The following is a 21,537-nucleotide window of genomic DNA, read 5'->3' as shown; positions in this document are numbered from 1 at the left end:
TTTTATATATATAATATATATTTTACATATATAGTATATATTATATATATAGTATATATATTTTACATATATAGTATATATATTTTATATATAATATATATATATTTTACAGTAAAGACACACATCACTTCATATAAATTTGCTGACAGGGACGATGTGGTAGAATTGCTTCATTTTATCGTTCAGGGATATCTGACTTTTATTGATGCAAAAGCCACACAGAAATTTGAAGAGCTATTTTTCACACAGTGTTCCCTCCACTGATGTAAAAACATTGACCACATTTTAACAACAGCAAGTTTTATTGGAACATAGGTAATTTTCTAGAGGCCAAAGTCCCTCAATGTTCCTCAATAAGAATGCGTGCATATCACACACTGTGACTCCTGTCGTCTTCTATGTTGGAGCACACCAGTGCTGCTGGGGTGGTCCGCTCACTTCACTGCTGTCTTCTACCTGTAACTTCTTGGTGGGCCCCACTGCCTCACCTGGGTTTCTGTTCCACCTTTTCTTCTAGAGGTCCACAGACATCCTCAGCTCTCACAGAGAAAGATGTGATGGGGCATAAGCATCTTCCACCTATCCTGATCAGTGATTACAGCTCCTATGCAATAATGCACCACTTTTGCAACTCATACCAGCTTAGCAGAATGGAGTGGTCAGATGCAGGCTCCCAGGTCAGACTTGCTAGCTGTATGTTCATGGACAAGTTGCTAATTTCATTAGTAAAATAGAGGTGTTAAGAGTAACCACCTCCTGGGATACTTGTGAGGCTTATACAGTATTTAATCTGCAAACCCACTCTATGACTATCATTATTCACATTCTGCAGATGACTTTGATTAGCTTGTCCCAGGTCCTAGAGCTAGAGGAGGCCATATTGGGATGCAAATCAAGGTCTGCCTGACTCTTAAACACATGCTGTTACCACTATGCCCACTGCCCCAGAGAGAGAAGTATTGTGGACACCAACAGGATTGACCTACAGGCAAAAAAAACCCAGAAAACATGTGTCATGATTCATTTCTTCTTTAGACCCTTACAGAAGTTACTTTTGCCTCTTTCAAGTCAAATTTTTTGCATGCTGGCTTTTAGAGATAAGCTCCACTGGTTTGTAAATTATTTAGGGGTAAGGACAATTTTTTGCTCATTTTAATTTTCTTTGTATCATCTACCATAGTGCTTTGCACATAGTAGGTGTTCAATAAACATTTTCAGTGAAATTGAGCTTGTGTTGTGTCCATACGTGTAAATACCTACCAAAAGCTCTATGATACTGGAGACACATCAAATTTCTGAGTGGCATATCTGTCTATCTGGCAGTTTACGGAGTTCTGAAGTTTTAATATATATTTGGTCTTTAGGCACTTTGCAGCATGGTACCACTGATGGATATGACCCAAATGAATCTTTCTTTGCTTCTTAACTGGTTGTATAGCTGTGGGAAAGTTACTTTGCTATTCTAAGACTCTGCTTTCTCATCTGTAAAACAATACTATTATCATAGGATTAAAGTACAGATAAAGCCCTCAGGATAGAGGCTGACTCATAGTAAGTGCTCAGTAAATGTCACCTATCACTATGATTAAATTAAAATGTTAAAGAATATGTCCTATATTAAAGACATTTTATTTTAGAATTGTTAAATATGTGTGTATAGATAGGGCAAAGAGAATGAAGTACGAACAACAATTATCCTGAGATCTGGCATTATTAAGAGGACCGATTTCTGGGATACAAATTTGCTGGGAATTACTGTTAAAACCTCCAGCCAGGGAGGATGCTCCCTCTGGGGCATCTCTGAGTAGTACTGACCACAGATGTGGATTCTTCTCCGGGGATAAAAATTTCAAAGGGTATAGGCTTTCTGAAAGTGCTAGTGTCAAGCTTCTTGCCTTTTTATTCCCCATGGCTTAATTCAGTCAGTTCCCATCCTTCAGTTTTGTGAACCAGGTCTTAGGTAGATCTTCAGTGTGTGTGTTTAATAAAGATTTACTCAGGAAATAAATTGTGTCTCTTTCACCTTCAAGCCTACCCAGGTTACCGGTGGGGAGCTGGCAGACTGTCAAATCCTATTCTTTTGGGGTAATCCATGGCCAGGAGCTTTTGTGGAGCTGGGAACTCACCACAGGGGATGTGGCTGCTTGTCAGAGATGCAAACAGGAGCACTGAAGCTTCTGGGCTTAAGTGAGTTGATTTTCACCAAGTTTTCGGACCCTCTTCAAAAAGTAGGACTGTTCTAGGAGCTTAGGGGTGGGATGGATGGAAGAATCACAGGTTTCTAAGACACAGTCCTGACCCTCAGAGATGTGTAACCTGGTGGGAGAGATGGATATATAGACAGCTAACCATAATGCAAGGTCACGTGAAACATGAGCCTTGCTCATGGTACAAAGCAAGGGGCCGAGAAACCCAGAGGAAGGAGAAATCACACCTAACTAGTTGGTTGAGAAGGGCTAAGATTTCAAAAGGTAGAAAAGTGGGGAAAGGGCATTCTGGGTGGTTGGAGCCACTGAAGCACAGAAGCATGTCAGTGCTTAGATGAATAGAGATCGGCAAATTGTGTGGGTAACTGGAATGTGGGTAAGGTAGAGGATGCAGGAGTGGGAGAAAAAACAGGCCAGAACTTGAACTCCACCTTCAGGACTTTCTAGGGCCATTTTAGGTCTTCTTGAAATGTGTTGTCCCTGGAGGCCCTGATGCTGTTGATAGAAATCATATTAAAATGCCTTATATCCCATATTATGATTGATATGTAATGATAAGAGCCGAATTGAGTGAGTTGAGCTGTAGTTGTTTCAGTTACCTATAGATGTGGTCCTGGGACAAATGCCAGTCCAGGGAGAGTTTGGAATCAGTTTGGCGTAAGTACAGAACTTGAGACATTACCATAGCAACCAAGTGTGTGATCGTTTTTCTAGTAATTCCTTTTTAATTTCCAAAAAGATTGGTTCACAATATATTGGCCCAAAATACACTGGGAATTTTAAAATTTTGATGGTTCAAAAATTTTCATACATTGGAATTTTTACATAAAATTTAGAAGCATTAATCTGATTGAAATAATATTACATTTTGAAGACATTTGAGATTGAAAATGAACTTGAAGATAGAGCAATAGAAATTATACAGTCTGAACTGTGGAAAGAAAAAGGATGGAAATACCTAGTACTTACCATCATATCTACATTACAGTAAATTATGCCTAAACCTTCTGAATTAGTTGGAGATAATTTTGTGACAAGTACAGAAATCCATTCAAACTAACCTGAAACAAAACAAAATGTGTGTGGGCATGGGTTGTTGTTAGAAGGTTATAGAAGTCCCTTGTATTAGTCTGCTTTTATACTGCTAGTAAAGACATACCTGAGACTGGGTAATTTATAAAGAAACAGAGATTTAATGGACTCACAGTTTCACATGGCTGGGGAGGCCTCACAATTATGGCGTTAGAGCAAGGGGCATCTTACATGGTGGCAGGCAAGAGAGAGCTTGTGCAGGGGAACTCCCCTTTATAAAAACCATCAGATCTCATGAGGTTTATTCACTATCACGAGAGCAGCATGGGAAAGACCCGCCCCCATGATTCAATTACCTCCCACATGGTCCCTCCCACAACACGTGGGAATCGTGGGAGCTACAATTCAGATGAGATTTGGGTGGGGACACAGCCAAACCATATCATCCCTTGAGGAATTCAAGGGCAGGGAGTTGCATCCAATGCTAACCAGCATGGAGCCTGCATACATATAAAGACCTGGTCCCCTTGATCTAACTTGAGACAACTGAGAAGGGACATCTCAGCTCAGTTGTCTCAAGTTAGAGCAGCTACCAGGTTGCCTGAGGCTTTTATTGGAATTTTGTCACAGTTCAGTGCCTCCCTCCACCCAATCCTATTTCCATTTTCTCCTTCCCAGGTGATGACCTCAAGAGGACTCCTGAATTAATGTCTGTACAGTAACTTCTCAGAGTCTGGTTACCAGGTAACCCAACCGGGAACACTGTACCTCCCCATCTTCCTCTCACTATCCCTCCCTCCCCACTTCCTTTTCCTTTTTGCTCTCCCTTGTTCCCTCTTTTCCTCCCTCTTTTTCTCACCCTTTTTCTCTCTTCTTTCCTCTCTCTATTCTCTCTCCTGCTCTCCCTCAAACTGCATAGTTTCTCACTTCTGCTCCTTTCTGAGCTCTCATGTCATTCTCTTCTCACTTTCTGACCAGTTTCCTCAGCTCTTCCGGCACATGGACCATGATGGCTGCCCCCAGATGGTGTCTTCAGCTCCCCAGTCACCATCACTGTGGTATATGCTGTTGGTATCTCACCCCGATGCCTATACTGGGCTGATGTCCTCATCTTGCAGCTGCTGTGGGTGTCGGTTAATAACAGCTCATAAGTGTACCCTTCTCTGGAGGACTATCCTTTACCAACTGGAAGCTTCTCTCCTGGAGATGCCCAAAAGGTTTTGCCCCACATTCCTTGGCCAATGACTGTCAGATGGGTGGGGGCATGCAAAAGTCCATCCTCCTTGCCTCAAGGCAGGATACACTCTGTGGTACAATTCACACTCTGGACAGCCCCCTAGGATCGGGTGCAGGCTGCCTTTTCCTGTCTTTGCATAGCATCTTCCCCTGTCCCATGCTGCTCCTCTCACTCCCTTCAGGTATAGCCTCGGAGCACTCCCTCAATCAATCCCTCTGCCTCTAAAGACCCTGATTTAGGCTCATCTCCTTACAGATCCTGTGCCTGTGGCAAATTGGCTCAGTCTTTGCTGTCCTAATTCCAAATACCCAGGAGACAGAACTCTCTTAAAGTTCTTTCTCTTTGAACTCCCATTCAAAGACCAGTGCTCCCTACGTGCAGCTTGGCTCAGGCTGAGCTCAGCCCAGCATCTAGGACAAACACCTGGAGTTCATTTCAGGTGAACATTGGGAACGCATTACAGGTGCAACCTTCTGTGGCTGCAGAGGAGACAGAGTTAAATAGAATAGGGTAGATGAAGGGTACATGGAGAGGGGAAAACTCTCAGAAAAGGCTAGTCAGTTCCTGCAAAGGTGAACCCTACCCTACCCGTGTCCTCCTCCTTAGTCTTTCTTGAATTAATTTTCTTGGTCTTCTCTTTACCCCTCATCAATCTTCCCATCTACATGCCAAGTTCTAATCAGATAGTGAATGTTTGAAAAGTGGCACCACGTGATGGAGAAAGGACTAGGCTGAGTGTCAGAATGGAAGGTGGTCCTAATTCAGCTAGCTCGCTTCACATACACCTCTGGGTCTCCAGCTTTAAGGTAAATTAGAGAGTCAATTTGCTAGCTTCAACAGACAGTGCTTTTCTGAAAACAAGAAGGGCTGACTGGGTGCTTTGGCTTACGCCTGTAATCCCAACACTTTGGGAGGCTAAGGTGGGAGAATTTCTTGAGGCCAGGAGTTCAGATTTACCTGGGCAACATAGCAAGACCCTGTCTCTACAAAAATTTAAAAAATTAGCTGACTGTGGTGGTACATGCCTGCAATCTCAGTTATGCAGGAGGACCACTTAGCCCAGGAGTTTAAGGCTGTAGTGAGCTATGATTGCACCACGACATTACAGCCTGGGCAACACAGCAGGACCCTAAAATTAAAAAATAAAAACAAATAGGGCAGAATCTGGGTCTTTTAATCTCTGCATTCCTGAATTCAGCACAATACCTGGCAGAAAGAACACTGATAACGTATTTTCTAAAAGGAGCTATTCTCAGCTGGGTGCGGTGGCTTATGCCTGTAATCCCAGCACTTTGGGGGGCCAAGGCAGTGGATCACCTGAGGTCAGGAGTTCAAGACCAGCCTCATCAACATGGCAAAGCCCCATCTCTACTAAAAATACCAAAAAAAAAAAAAAAAAAATAGCCAGGTATGGCGGCAGGCGCCTGTAATCCCAGCTACTTCGGAGGCTGAGGCAGGAGAATTGCTTGAACCTGGGAGGCGGAGGTTGCAGTGAGTCCAGATGGCACCACTTCACTCCAGCCTGGGTGACTGAGCAAGACTCCATCTCAAAATTAAAAAAAGAAAAAAGGAGTTATTCTCTAAAAAATGAAATGATGGAGAGTTACATTAAGATAATAAGGTAGAGCATGATCCCAAAGTATGCAATATTCTGAGTGTAGGGTGCCTGTTAGCAATAACTATCACTTGGTAAGGGCTCAGTTGTGCCAGTTCCATGTTAAGTATTCTACTGCTGTTGTGTAACAAATCACCCAAAAACTTAGCCATTTAAAACAATGTAAGCCATTTTATTATGCTCATAGAGTCCGTGGGTCAGGCATTTGGACGGGACACAGTGGGGATGGCTTGTCTCTGCTCTGCAATGTCTGGGGCCTCTGCTGGGAAGATCTGACGTCTGGTAGTGACTTGTCAGCTGGGGCTGGGATCACCCAGAGGCATCTTCACTCACAGAACCGGTGGCTGAGGATGGCCTTGGCTGGGTCTGTTGACCAAAGCACCTACGTGTGGTTTCTCCATGGGGGCTGAGCTTCATCACAGAATAGTAGCCTCAGGCTAGTAGGACTTTTGAAGGTGGCTGCTCACAGCTCCAAAATCAAGTGTCCCAGTTTACAAGATAGGAGAGAAGCTTCATCATTTTTATGACCTAGCCTCAGAAATCAACTATATTATTCCCACCACATTCTATTACAAGCAAGTCATAAACTAATTCACGTTTAAAAGTAGGTGAACTAGGTACTGCCTCTTGATGGGATGGGGGAGAGGCTGTCACAGAGCACGCGGGATGGCAGATATTGTTGTGGTCATATTTGGGAAATAAAATCTGCCTTGCGTGTACTGTCTCAATCCTTCCATTATCTTTGGAAGTAGGTATTATTGTCCCTCTTTACAGGGAAAGAAACTGAGGCTCAGAGGGGCTAAGCAACTGGCCTGTGGACAAAGCTAGTACATGGCAGAGCTGGAGTTCAACCTAGTCTGTACAGAGCAGGTGTTCTCCAATAGCATATGATGCTGCTTACAGGAAAAGGGAACTGAAAAAAATAAGACATTCAAAGGCCAGTTCGGGAGTGAGGTATTCTTCTCTCCCATAATCCTGATGTCAGAGTTAATGTCTTCCCCATATGGGAATCTGGTTCCTGTGCATAACTCCCCAGGGAGTTGCTTCCCAGAAACTATGTAAGTATGTGTGTACCTGTGATGCCTCAAGTCTTCCAGAGATGCACTGTGTGCCAGCGGCTGCTGTCTGCCCTCCCCGACCACACTTATGTGGCAAAAGAGTCCAGCAAACAATGAGCAGGAGCAAGCTCTGACCCCCTCCGTGAGGGCAGCACACAGAACCAGTTAGTGCCAGGAATATCTTCTCTGCCATGATCCCCCTTTAAAATTACATCTTCCCTTTAAGTGCAAACAAGAACCTAGACTTCCAGAAAGTCATCTTGATACTCCCAGGATACTTATAATCTGGAATCTTTAGAAGGTACTTGGCACTCACTGCTTTCTCTGTAGGTTTTTTGTGTTCTAACAACCCAGTTAGTCTTCTAAGGCCTCAGAGGGCAAGGTTCATGCCCTATTCTGCCTCAATCCCCCACCCCTGCTGAACAATACCCCATTCTTAGTAGGTAGGCAATAATTAGGTCAAAAGGCCTCAGAAAGTTTATTATGATATTATAACAGGAGGACACGTGCTTCTTTAAAAGTGTTTTTTGAGAGCCTACTATATCACAGGCATTGTGCTAATGACCCATGTGATCTAGAAGCAGAAATTTAGAAAATCAAATATGAGCCTTTTGGGCACTCTGCAGCAGGTAAATAACAAATCAAAATTGGTATCTAGAAGTGAAGCATCCTTGGTCAGATTAAGAGGCCCTCATGACAGGTACATTTGAGGCAAGCACTGTAAGGTTACAATCTCTATCAGCTGTCAGATGTTTAGAAAGACCCTAAATAGGGTATTGAGATCCTAATTCTTGATTTTACTTTCTCCTAGAAATTGTCTGAGTGATGATTTTAGCTGGGGTTATCAGTCAGGAAAGGATGGGCCTTGCTGTCCTTCATTTCAAATCAGTCTTCTTGTAGTAGGCAAATTTCTCTACCTTTCTTTTAATTTGTCACCATTTCACCTCAAATTATCCCTAAGGGCCATGACCTTTGGAAATACCTTTGAGTGTTCAAAATCAGCTGATCCAGCCACAGATAAACCTGGTCATAATCAATGGGTAATCAATATCAGATTACCCATAATTTTATCTTCACTCATTCTTCACACCGTAAATCCTTGATCCAAATACAATGCTATTATATAAAACTATTTCTTCAACATACCAACAACAAGAATGAAACAGCTCCTGTAAATAATTACCTTTGGGATATGAAAGAAAATGTAAACATTTTATTTGGCAGTTGTTTCTGAACACATGAATAAATAAATGGAAAAGTACATATTAATATTTCTTTTTGGAGTAACAGATACCATTAAACGCTTATTTACACGTCTTCACTGCAAAGAACAGTTACACAATTAAATTTTGTCTTGTAAAAGGTAACTTCCCACATCACTGGACTGGACAGTTAAGGATGGAGATACTGGTAGTGCTTGGTTCTAGCAGTCTCAATGTTTGAAAGGCATTCATTTGCAAGTGTGATAAGAAGAGTCATCATGCATTGAGTTCATCCGGGTCATGTACTGTAGAAAATTTCTGATGGCAGCCACAGAATTTGGTGTCTCATGCGCTTAAGTCAACTATGACATGTTTGTAAATCTGTGTATTTCCCTTAAAACTGGAAGCAAAAAGAAAATTACGCTTATTAATGGACACATGTGTGAATGATCTTGGTGCCTGAACATTTAATTCCTGAAATTTCACAAATTTGGCTTTCTCTGCATCCCAGTTATACACTTGAGTAAAGGAGTAATCACTTCCAAGAATTGCATATTGGTAATTATTTATCTGAAGAGGCTGGAACACCATGGATCCTCGCGATGGCATCCTCTGAATATCCTGGAACGAGGAGCCTCCCCATTTCATGACTTTGGAATCACCAATGAATCTTGTCAAGCAAATGTACACGTCCCCTTTCACTGAGAAGTGCTTCACTGCGTACACATCCTCCATGTTAGGAATGTCAGTTTGGTTAGTGAATAATTGTGTTGCTTTGTTCCACTGATAAATTACAGGACGCTGGGAACTACTAGACAAAATTAAATGAGGCGTTCTGAGTGTCTGAGGTGTTCTGACTATTTCTAGATATTCCACATCAGTGTCCCTGTACCACGCGTGTAAGGATTGATGGGAGTAGAATCCGTTTCCGTTCCATTTGTAAATGGTAGTAAAACCAGCTTTTGAACTGTCAGCAACAACAAAGTACCAGTTGTTTTCAATCTTGAATGTTTCAATGTCATTGGGTTTTCGGATTTTGAGAATTTCAATATCCTGGATTTTTATGAATTTATTTGCAAAACTGTCTCGTTTATAGATGTGAGAGCCACCAAACAGCTGGGCCACAATAACATAGAGCTGAGTTTCAATGACTATAGGCTTGCATACTACAGTGGATGTGCCTGGGAAAAGACAAAGGAGAGATTAGTTGTGTGGCCATCCTCTTTTGGAGCATGTAAACATGCAGGCTGGGGCCATACAACTTCCACCCAAATCAGCCTGAAACAAGAGATCTCCTTGGTTGATTAGGCAAGGCTGGTCTCCAAAGCCCAATGGCAGCAGTGTCCTGAAGTTCTGTGCCTTTGTGCCTCGTGGGGTCTTGTTGCCAACAATTGAGTTGTTAATGTCATATCTAGCCTGCTCTAGATGTTCAGGACACACAGCTATGGCCCGAGTGTTCTCCTCTTATTTCTTGCAGAAAGAAAGCATTAGTTTCCCTGATACAAAAGGAGTTAATCATAATTCTAATGAAAACTACTGTTTACTGAGCATATATTATGTGCTTTCTCAATTTACCTCATTAATTTTCTGAACAATCTTAAGAGATAAATATTATCCTTTTTCCACATGAGTAAACTGAAGCTCAGAGAGGCTGTTCTGGTAGCAGAAGGCAGAGTTGGGGATTCAAAGCCAAGCCTACCGGCATCTCTACGCTTTTAACCCAAGCTGGGGACAAGTTAGCTATTCCAGGACTTCAAATTTGGGTTATCTAAGATCTTAGATAACCAAAGGCTAGTGCTGTGGTCTGGGTAGCCCATGGCTCTACTGTAATTGTTTTGCTCTAAGTCTGAACTGCTTCCTGCTCTAGAATAACTCGCCTTTCCCCTGCAAAGAAAGGAGATGCCACTTGTCACTTTTCTGGAGCTTTAGGTCACCGGTGGCAGGAGTGAAGAGAAGGAAGAGGAATCTTTAAGAAAATCAATAGAGGGGTGCAGCCATGGGCAGTGCTCCTGAAAGTTATTTTGGGAAATCACAGAAAATGATGTGGGATCTGTCAGTGGCCTAGCTTGGTATCCTTTGGGAAAGAGTTTGACATTTATCAGTAGATTCTGATCTCGCAGAAGGAGTTTGGCTCTAGAAAATCCAGAGGCAGCTGGGCAAATTTGGGCTTTAGGCCTCTTCTGACTACAGTGCTAGTGCAGGGCAGAAAGTTCTACATTAACTCTCTCTACTAATTGGCTTCATCCATAGGCAAAATAGTTTTATTTGTGACTCTTTTCAGGGCTAAACTGGTTGTATGATCTTAAGAAAATCATTTAACTTCTCTGAGGCTCAGTTTTCTTTTCTGTACAATGAGACTTTAGACTAGATTAAGGATGGCCACCAGATTCCAACACATGTACCAATACTGATTGGCTCATTGAGTGTGATTGTGTGGGGAACTGTGGTGAGAAGGATTCTGTGGCCGTGTGTGCACTCTACATGAAAGATTCCCATGATAGATTAGTGGTGCCTGTTTAGAGTGAAGGAAGGGATAATGACTGAGTATGGGGCACATATTTGTCATCTGCTATGGTTGGAATGTTTCTGTCCCTCCAAAATTTATGTTGTAGCTTAATCCCCAGTGTAATAGTATTAAGAAGTGGGGTGTCTAGGAGGTGATGAGATCATGAAGACTCCACACTCATGAATGGAATTAGTGCCCTTGCTAAAGGGCTTGAGCGAGTCTGTTAGATCTTTTTTTGCCCTTCTGCCATGTTAGGACACAGAGAAGGCACCATCTTTGAAGCAGAGAGTGAGCCCTCACCAGACCCTAAATCTCCTGGTGCCTTGATCATGGAGTTCCCAGCCTCCAGAGCTATGAGAAATAAATTTCTGTTCTTATAAATCACCCAGTCAAGGTATTTTTTGATACAGCAGCAGGAAGGGACTAAGACATCATCTTAGACAAGATGAGCTCTGAGGTGCCCTCTGAAAGTTTGCAGATGTGTGATTTATTTCTCTTGTAAGTGCTCATCTAAAGAGTCATTCAAAGAAATTGACGAACCATACACAAGTAAGAAGAGCCTGGTTTCGACTGCACAAAACCCTGCTATAGTCCACTGGAAAACTTATGGGGGCCTAGGGAAGCATGACCTTCTTCCTTCAGAAAGGAGGATTCTAAAAGGGTCTCAGTTTGGAAGGGATCCCTTTATTTAAGCAACCCCAGCCTCAAGCAAGCCTCAGACCTGTCTTGGTCCTTTGAGCAATGAGGGTGATGGCTACCAGCAAAATCTATCACGACCCTCCATGCCTTGTCTAAAGGGTTACCTTTTATGGGGAGGTGTGAGTGCTCTTGAGAGCAGATTTAAAGGTATTAGAAGCTAAAACTGGTATTAAAAATTGTAGAGGGAGCCCTATGTTCTAACTTATGACTTATAATTTTAAAAATTATTAAAATGGGAAAGAAACTTAAGAGATCAGCTAAGTAAGGCCAGGCAAGGTGGTTCACTCCTGTAATCCCAGAACTTTGGGAGGCCAAGGCGGGTGGATCACTTGAGGCCAGGAGTTCGAAACCAGCCTGACCAACTTGGTGAAACCCCATCTCTACTAAAAATACAAAAATTATTGGGGCGTGGTGGCGCATGCCTGTAGTCCCAGCTACTTGGGAGGCTGAAGGACAAGAATCACTTGAACCCAGGAGGCTGAGGTTGCAGTGACCCCAGATCACGCCACTGCACTCCAGCCTGGGTGACAGAGCAAGACTCCATCTCAAAAAAAAAAAAAAAAAAAGAGATCCAGCTAAGTAAAAGTTTTCATAGAAAGAATTAGATTCCGGCCGGGTGCGGTGGCTCACGCTTGTAATCCCAGCACTTTGGGAAGCCAAGGTGGGCGGATCATGAGGTCAGGATGAAAGTTCAATACCAGCCTTGCCAATATGGTGAAACCCCGTCTCTACTAAAAATACAAAAATTAGCTGGACATGGTGGCACGTGCCTGTAGTGCCAGCTGCTTGGGAGGCTGAGGAAGAAGAATTGCTTGAACCCGGGAGTTGGAGGTTGCAGTGAGCCGAGATTGTGCCATTGCACTCCAGCCTGGGTGACAGAGCGACACTCTGTCTCAAAAAAATAATAATAAATAAATAAATAAGAAAAGAAAGAATTAAATTCCATGGCCAAATTAAGGGTGAAAAATATTGGAAAAATGTCCTCACTGCAGGACTTCTCAGATCCACAGATGTCTATATTATGAATCTACAAGACCAAGATATGGTTCATGAATTTATTGGACCACAAAATCCTTTTTGTTACAAGGCATACATTAACATTTTGTAGAAGAAATGTTTGTGTAACAAATTTGAGACTTATTGATCTAAAGTAACTTTCTTATTTTATAGTTAAGAAAAAGGGATTGGGGGTGTCAGTGAGTATGAGCAGCTTGCCCAAATAAGACTGTGGCAGAACCTGGACTAGAACTCATGATTCACCATCCAATACTTTTATTTGAAGAAAAATAATCAAATATTTACTGTTTATGTATTATACTAGACCCTATGCTAAGTTTCTTGAATATGTGTTCACATGATCTTATTAACAACCTTGTGAGTTAAGTATTAATATTATTCCCGTTTTACAAGTGGGGAAATTATGGCTTAGAGAACAATCCCAGGTCACTTAACAAATGGTAGAGTTGGAATTCAAATGCTAAAGCATTCCCCTATACCACTCATCTTTCCTTGTTGCCCTTGGCTGAAGCAGTTTAAATTCCCACTCAAAATATCATTAGGCTTTTCATACCTGTAATGTTGTCATAATTCCGGAAGGTCTTTTCCACATGGTCCCATTCAAGGAAAATGCATTTTCCAGTAAAAGGCTGAGCGATGACTACATACTCATCATTCAAATAAGAAAAAGTGTCTATGGACAATGATTGATAAGGCAGGTCTTGAGACTTTGCAAATTCTGCAAAAATAGGAAATGATAAGTAACTATGAGCTAATACCTCTTTCCTTGGCTAGATCTCAAATATTCATAAGAAATATACTTATTTCAGAGAATAGTAAAATGGCCATTTTACTTTTAAACACATGAAGCATTGTCAATGGTTCATATTTTTTAAAAATTAAATTGCTCAGCTAGTTTTTAAGATATTAAAAACATCAGTTCCTGCACGTGAAAAAAAAGGTAGCCCTTATTTTAATTTTATGAGGTGGAATGATGATGAGTACATTACCTGTAATGATGCAATCGAAATCCTTGGAGGAGAGACTATTGATTTTGCGCTTCTTGTATTCTGGGGGGCCTTCGCAGTAGATGTCTTCAACAGTTGCATTGGTGTGGCCAAGCCATTCCACTAGCCATTTCAGTTTACAGTCACAATTAAATGAATTACCCCTCAGGTCCCTGAAAGACAAACTTCAGCTGCTTTTGCTGTACAAGGGCCCTACCCATACAGGAAAGAGTTCTACATCAACAATTAACATGTGCAGAATGACCTTACCCTGCTTTACATCCTGCCCTATAACCTGCCTGGAACCTGACTGACCACTCATTCACTTTGGGCTCAGAGAGTTAGCACCATGCACACTTGAAGACTACCCAGTCAATGGAACCTCATCACTTACTCCCTCTTGAATTCTAAAGTGGCTTAGTCTAGGGCTGTGCTGTCAATAGAAACAGTATATGAACCATAATTGTAATTTAAAATTTTCTATAGCCACGTTAAAAAAGTAAAAAGAAGCAGGTATAATTCATTTTAATAATATGTTTTATTTAACCCAATACATACAAAAGATTATCATTTTGACACATCATCAATATAAACATTATTGAGATATTTTACATTCCTTTTTTATACTAAGTCTTTGAAGTCCAGTGTGTATTTTATACCTATAATATATCTCAATTCAGGTGCTAAATTTTACCAGAAATAGATGATCTATATTTAGATGTCATAAAATTCATAATTGAAAAAAAAGGTGTATATATCCAAATTATTCCAAGCATACTTAACATTTTCCAATAATTGAGCTGAGAATCAGCTTTTAAATTTAAAATTAACTGTTAAAAAATTAAGTAAAATTTAAAACTCAGTCTCTCAGTTGTACTAGGAGCACATTTTAGGTGCTCAGTGACCATAAAGTCTGGTGGCTACCCTATTGGACAGCACAGGTCTAAAGGACAGAATGTAGTATTATTGTAATGTATTTAATTAAATCAAGTGAGCTATTTGCTTTTCTTCTTCCTCACAGACATAATTAATCCTGATCCTCTTCCGTGGTCTACAAATTCAGCTTAAATAGGAAATGACTTTGACACAGCAGAGTTAACACAGACATACAATCGCTCATGCCTGTAATAAGTTATACAGCATAGACCATTTACATGTCCACATATGACCCCAACTCACCAAGTTCTCTGTGTATTTGCATTGCTTCTGTTCAGGAATTCCACCTCCTTTCCTGGTCACACAGAATTCTTAAGATAGGTGCTGCCTACTCTTCACACCACACATAAATAATTTTTAAACGCCCAAACATTTAAAAATGTTTTTTAGAGGATACTTTCAAGAAAGCCAAGAAATCCACTAAAAGGCAAGCTGGCATGGATCCTTGTACTTGTAAGATAATTCTTGATTTGGGCATATTAGAGTAGGTCCAAACGGCTAAACCCATCTTGGGATTCCCATGAGAGACTGAGCCAATTTCAATATTTTTTTGTTTTGTCTTTCACTAGTGTAGGGTATAGACTGACACAAAAATGGGGTAAAGGACCCCCAATGAGCTACATCCCATGTCACCCATGGAGTGTGTTCTAACTTCCAAGACACTCCCAGAACCGACCTAGTCTCCCAGGAGAACTCTGACCCACACTAATGAGTGGCAACCTTTCAGGCTACTGTAAACCAGAGAGGATAACTGTGGTCTGTCCAGGACTCTCTTGGAAGAATCCTGATTTGGGCATTCTCCTGGAATTAAACCATCATTCAGGAATTGGGGTAATAGACATGGAGGAGGGGCTGGGGAAATACTGCAAGGAACAAAGAAAGTTTTTCATTAGGCTACTGATTTGAAGTTAAATACTGGGCTTGGAAGAAAGTACTTGACTCAGATTTTCTTTTTGTTTGTTATTGGAGAAAAGTTGTTTTGAATATATATTCTACAGCAAAGTACCTGAATAATTTTTTTAAAAAGCTTTTGTTTTCATGTATCCTTTCATTTGTTCCTGTCTTCCACCTTATGACATTTAAATACCTTTCTAATCTTCTGGAAAGCAAATAATGAAGCTGAATTGCTTTTGAGAGGTTTAGGCATATATTACTTGCTTTGCTTACAGCAAAATATACAAATTCCTGCAAAGATCTTTCACTCGGAGGCTTAAAAGTCAAAGTTTGAAAGCTCTTTTGTTTGAAAAAGGGTCAAAAATAATTAAGTTCATTCCCTTCCTGGGGCTTAAGCCAAATTCCTGAGGATTAAGCTTAGAGTTGTTGTTCAGTCTAATGAGAAAAAAGGCAAACTTTTCTCCCTTCCCCCACTTCCTGCTCCATTTCTCTGTTGATTGACCAACCCAAGGATGTAACCTTTCATCTTTATTCCGTCAGTTTCCCAGACTCCTTTATGTTTTTCCTTTGTAGCCCTGTTTCCTGGACCTCATGAGAAAAAAGGGATTTTGAAATTTCTAGCCGGGTCTCTTCCCACCCCATCAAAGTCCCTTATCATCGCTCCCTGCGGTATTGACACACACTTTGTCAAAGGAATGCCTGGGTGCCATGTATTCAGAATTTCCAATGATAAATACCATAGAAGACTCAAATGTTAGTCCATGTAAATTTAAATTTTTGGCCAGTTAAAATTTAGATTTAAAAATCATAATTTTAATTTAAAAGCCAATTAAAAATTCTAATAATCAATACCAGGCTTCCTTGTTAATGACTGCAAATTAATTAATTGTTCAGTGATTTCTTAGGTCCTCTTACACATTTGTTAAAGAATCCAGGCCTTTGAAAATATCTTTTGGGAGTGTCTGGAGATTGTTGTTTGCAAGGCTCCTGGAAAAAAAAAAAAAGGTGATGTAAACTGTAGTGATAAACAAAGGCATTTAATCATAAAGCTTAGTTATGAGTCTCTTTTGTCATTTCCAGCCTACTAAATGACTTGCGGTCCTTTTTTTTTCTTCTGAACTACTACTCAGATTCCTGCTATTGTCCTTTCGGTTCCTAACCTGTTCACTTCAACACCCACTCCATATTTATTTACTTTTATTTCTTGAGACAAAAGTCTCGCTCTGTCACCCAGGCTGGAGTGAAGTGGTGTGACCTCAGCTCACTGAAACCTCTGCCTCCCGGGTTCAAGTGATTTTCCTGCCTTAGCCTCCCGTAGCTGGGATTACATGTGCCCGCCACCACACCTGGCTAATTGTTGTATTTTTAGTAGAGACAGGGTTTCACCATGTTGGCCAGGCTGGTCTTGAATTCCTGAGCTTCAGTGATCCACGCGCCTCGGCCTCCCAAAGTGCTGGGATTACAGGCACACTCAATATTTAAACAACACTTTATGTTGGTTAAAAACAACAACGATTCCTGGGCATTGATCTTTCCATTTAGAACAGAACACGGGAGATTCACACTCTCAGACACTCAATCTAGGGGATATCTCCCAAATGATGACTAACAAAACTGGTGAGTGTCCACCTCCAAAATGCTCCCCCCCTCCTCTTGCCTGGGCTGCCCCTTCTCCCTGCTTCCTCCTCTCTTGCTCCGGAGAGCAACCAAACCTCCAACCCACAGTGCCGGTAGCTCTAACACTTCCCTAGCACATCCTTTCTCCTTTCCAAAGCCCACGCCTCCTTTTCCTTTCCAGCACCATTCATTCCACCTCAGAAAAAAGTTTTCTTATAAATACCTATCCATCTATTCTCTTTAATCATCCCCCTCTTTCTCCTTCTGGTTCTTTTCCTGTGATCACAGGAATGGTTTTCCCTTTCCCTTTCTATTTGTTCTTCCGTAAATCACTAGAATGATTCTAATCAAGGTTAATGAGTAAAAAAATGTCCTGATAATGTCAAGGAAAGGGAAATGTGTCCCTAGTACACAAATATAGACATAGCACAGTGCTAATGCTGTATGACCAGGGAAGGTCACCAGGTAGTGTAATTTTCTATTTTTAACCAGCACCATATATATACACATGTTATAAACTTTTCTTAGAGGTGTTTTTTTTTTTCCACCATAAAAATAAAAAACTAAACTAAAACTAAAGAGCCCATACCATTAACCTCTAAACCCTTGAAAATTCTCTCAACTTCCCTTTAAAACATTCTCAAAAGTCTATGTCTTCTACCTCCACTAATTAAATATACGATTTCTCAAGTGCAAACATTCATGATTTTTAGAACGTATTTTTAAGTTAGTTACATTGTTTTTCTAGGTTTTAGAAATTACTGCTAGTTTGGAAAATGGTTCTCAATGAACCTTGGAATGCAAGAATAGGAACTGAGTCAGAATGTTCCATTGTCAATGGCGGTCCAATTGTGACAAAGAGCATGGCTTTTGGAGTGATTCTGAGCTACGTTTGAAATCCTGACTCCAGCATTTACTGGCTGCGTGACTTTGGTAATGTATCTTCTTGGAAATTCAGTTGTTTCATTTTTAAGTGAAGATAATAATACCTTATCTCATAAAATTATTGAAAAAAGGAAATGAGATAATCAAGGATGGTGCAGGCATCTGGACTACTCTCAGTAGAGTGGCTGGTGTCAGAAGAGGAAAATGGCTTCTGTCCGTATGTTGTCCAAGAAACAACGTTTAGAAACAGACCACATGAATGAACTGCTATGGCTGTCCACATACAGCAAAATTAATAAAATGCTGCTAAGGAAGACTATTCAAGAGAATGTCTCCATAATTCATCTTACTGACTGGTGTTTGAATGAAGAGATTTTCTGATGTCTTGGACCAGTCCAGAGTCCTCCCATGTTATGTGTCTCAGTTTATTTTCTGGCACAATGTGGCTTAAAGTTATCACACTAACTTCTAAGTGGATGTCCCTTCCTCTGAAGCTGGTAAAAACTGCAACTGGCTGCAGGGCATAAATTTAGAAGAGGGTGAGTCACAGGACAGTGGGCATGTAATGATTAAGCAGTCAAATCCTGAATTACTACTGCCAATAGGGCTACACAGGAAAAGGCACCATGCTTGTTTTACTGTCCAAGTGGAATTCTTTTTTTTTTTTTTTTTTTTGAGACAGGGTCTCACTTTGTTGCCCAGGCTGAAATATAGTGGCGCGATTACAGCTTACTGTAGCCTCAACGTCCCTGGCTCAAGTGATCCTCTGGGCTCAGCCTCTCCAGTAGCTGGGACCACAGGTGTGTCCCACCATGCCCAACTAAGTTTTTTTTATTTGTAGAGACAGGGTCTTGCTATGTTGCTCAGGCTGGTCTTGAACTCTTGGGCTCAAGCTATCCTCATGCCTCTTCCTCCCAATGTGCTGGGATTACAGGTGTGAGCCACCGTACCCTGTGGGATTCTTTTAAATAATGAGTGAATCTGGAAGTTCTACTTCCTGCCCAAAGGAGTAGAGCTTTAGGCCTCACATGATCCACATGCAAGCTAACCACAGAACAGATGGCAAAACAGAGCTGCAGACTCGGAGCTATGGGGCTTCCAGAATGGAGAGGCAGTATTTTTGCATAACAAGATGGAGGGCTTCTAATTCACCAGAATTGCGAGATGGGGCTGAGAAGGACAAGCTGGCCCGATGGGCTGTGGAATGCGGCATTAAATTTCCTGAGAACCTCTTGTGACAGGCTTTTGCCTTGGGAACCAGAGGGTGTGGGAGGCAGGGGAGCCAGAGGGAGAAATGGTGGGTGGATTCGCTGAACCCAGTGTCAACTCTTTGCTGCTCTGCTACCAAAAATTCAGTGAAATCCTTGCCCACAATGAACTGCTCTTAGAGGAGAGAGGATGAAGCTTCATGTCTAGGTTTCGTGAGTGATGGGCATGAGAAGGCTGCCTAGATTCACTAAGAAAAGCAGAATCAAGAGGAAGTAAGATTCAGAAATGAGAGCTAGGCTTCCAGACACCCAAGGCCAGGGAGCTGGAGTTCAGACAGCTTCCCTAAGTCTCTGGGAGGCCCCGATGACATCAGGTTACATTTGGATAAAAAGAAAGCAGGCAGAGGGATTTGGGCAGAGAACGACTTAGGAAAGCAATGCTGACAGAGCCTGAGAATTATTCTGCAAAAAATGTAACAGGTTGCCAGGGCATGGTGGCTCACACCCGTAATCCCAGCACTTTGGGAGGCAGAGGTGGGTGGATCACCTGAGGTCAGGAGTTCGAGACCAGCCTGGGCAACAAGGCAAAATCCTGTGTCTGCAAAAAATACAAAAATTAGCTGGGTATGGTGTGTGCCTGTGGTCCTAGCTACTCTAGGAGGCTGAGGTTGGAGGATGGTTTGAGCCTAGAGCTTGAGGCTGCAGTGAGCCATGATCGTACCACTGCACTCCAGCCTGGGTGACAGAGTGAGACCTTGTTTCAAAAACAACAAGAACAACAAAAAAGAGATATAAGGGATTGTGTAAATAAACGATGGTCCATATGTAACACGGAATATTTTGTAGGAGATTTTAAAAATGAGGTAGGTGTAGGGTTACTGGAATCTTTCACTTTTCTATGTAAATACATATTTATGTTGTGAGTTTTTATCATCAAGCATGTATTATTATTTTATAATCAGAAGAAACAAAGAATAAAGTTGACTTTTTGAAAGGATCCTGTTGCTTAGTATTTGTATTTATCTATGGTTCTGTCCAGTGAGGGTTCAATCATTCGAAATCAATCATTTGGCTGCATTCATCAAGTTCCAAAGCTACCTACAGGGTTAGATTAGGAATTACTGAACTTGGGGGCCTGAGTGGTTAGGTCATGCAAATGTCTTTCACAAGACCTCCTGCAGGAGGGAGCTGCCTGTTTCCTAGAAAACTCCCATGCGGTTTCAGGCCCCTCACCCTCTAGGGAGGTTTGGGGCTACAAGGCAGCCGAGGCTTGAAGCCACCGCTGTGGTTCTTTGCGCCAGCTTAAAGCCAGCTGTGATGAGGGCCTGTTGCCTCCACAAATCATCATGGGCATCTGAGGGCTTCAGGGAGATTCGCTGCATTGGAGGGCTGCTGAGGGCACCAGGGTTGGGGCACCAGGAAAAAAAAAGGGCAAGTCACGCGACGCTACCTGAAGCCTCCTCAGCATTTAGTCATTAAAAAAGGGTAAATAGAATGAGATCCTGTGTCTATCAGGGAATTTTAACAGCTGGAGAGACTGAGATAGCACTTTGTGGGTTAGGGTTAGGGTTATTTTAGGGTTGATGTCAGGATTATTTGATTCTTCAGATTCCACCTCTGCACTGAGTTTTGCTACCAGAAAGCAAAATACCTGGATAAAATTTTCCCAGTTCTGTCTTCATCCCACTCCCAGCTTCACAGAGTAATGACTTAATATTATTATTAACTTTTCCTCAACAGAAGCTCTAGTTGCTATATGTGCTATGTATTTGTAAAACTGGTTGTAGCTATTCTTTCCTGCATCACTTAGTGTAGTGTAGTGGTTTAAGTGCCAACTTCGTCCAAATCCCCCAGGGATTAAATTTGAACGTCATCACTCTTAGGAATGTGTCCTTAGCCAAGTTAATTTAACCTCTCTGGGTTTCTGTTTTGACATCTACAAAACTGAGTAAAGGGTATGAATTTCACTTATTGTGAGAACTAACACATGTAGCTACTAATATTTTTATATACGTATCTTTGTAATGGATTCCAGGAAAAACTGTATCTGCAGGTGAATTTTTAAACCTTATGTGTTAAGACCACAAAACTAATCTTTTTCTTTGTTGTTATTGTCATTAAACAGTGATATTAAATACCTAAACACTTTAAAATATTTGCTTCAGGAAGCTGAGATCATCTATTCTTTCTGCCTCTCTTAGGGATAATCCTATGCATTGGTATTCTTAAAAGTCCCATCTTTTACTTTTATTGATACACACACACACACACACACACACACACACATAAGCACATACTACATATGCACATATATATGTAATAATAATTATTTCTTCACTTCAAGAAAAGTTGGAAAGTGCAAAAATTATTTTTTTAAAAAAGGAGAGAAATAATAATTATCATAGCAGAAGTAACCACTGTTAAGATTTAGTCATGTT

General features: G+C 41.3%; 1 protein-coding gene across 3 annotated transcripts in view; it reads right to left on the bottom strand.

Annotated features, from left to right (window-relative positions):
• Nucleotides 1-8,342: 8,342 nt before the first annotated feature.
• The window catches only part of LGI1 (leucine rich glioma inactivated 1), a 40,267-nt gene continuing 27,072 nt past the window's right edge, over nt 8,343-21,537 (bottom strand). For 2 of the 3 annotated variants that reach the window (XM_063669998.1, XM_054436544.2), the window contains 4 exons: nt 16,305-16,376; nt 13,563-13,732; nt 13,127-13,291; nt 8,343-9,532 (listed from right to left, as the gene is read on the bottom strand). In XM_063669998.1, coding sequence (XP_063526068.1) covers nt 8,697-9,532; nt 13,127-13,291; nt 13,563-13,732; nt 16,305-16,376 — 1,243 coding nt within the window. In that variant the 3' untranslated portion in view covers nt 8,343-8,696. The remainder of the gene's footprint in view (nt 9,533-13,126; nt 13,292-13,562; nt 13,733-16,304; nt 16,377-21,537) is intronic. The other variant, XM_054436545.2, reaches the window with a different exon arrangement.

The sequence above is a fragment of the Pongo pygmaeus genome, chromosome 8 (genome assembly GCF_028885625.2).
Source record: "Pongo pygmaeus isolate AG05252 chromosome 8, NHGRI_mPonPyg2-v2.0_pri, whole genome shotgun sequence".
NCBI classification, from domain to species: domain Eukaryota; kingdom Metazoa; phylum Chordata; class Mammalia; order Primates; family Hominidae; genus Pongo; species Pongo pygmaeus.
This window is presented reverse-complemented; position numbering and strand designations above follow the sequence as displayed.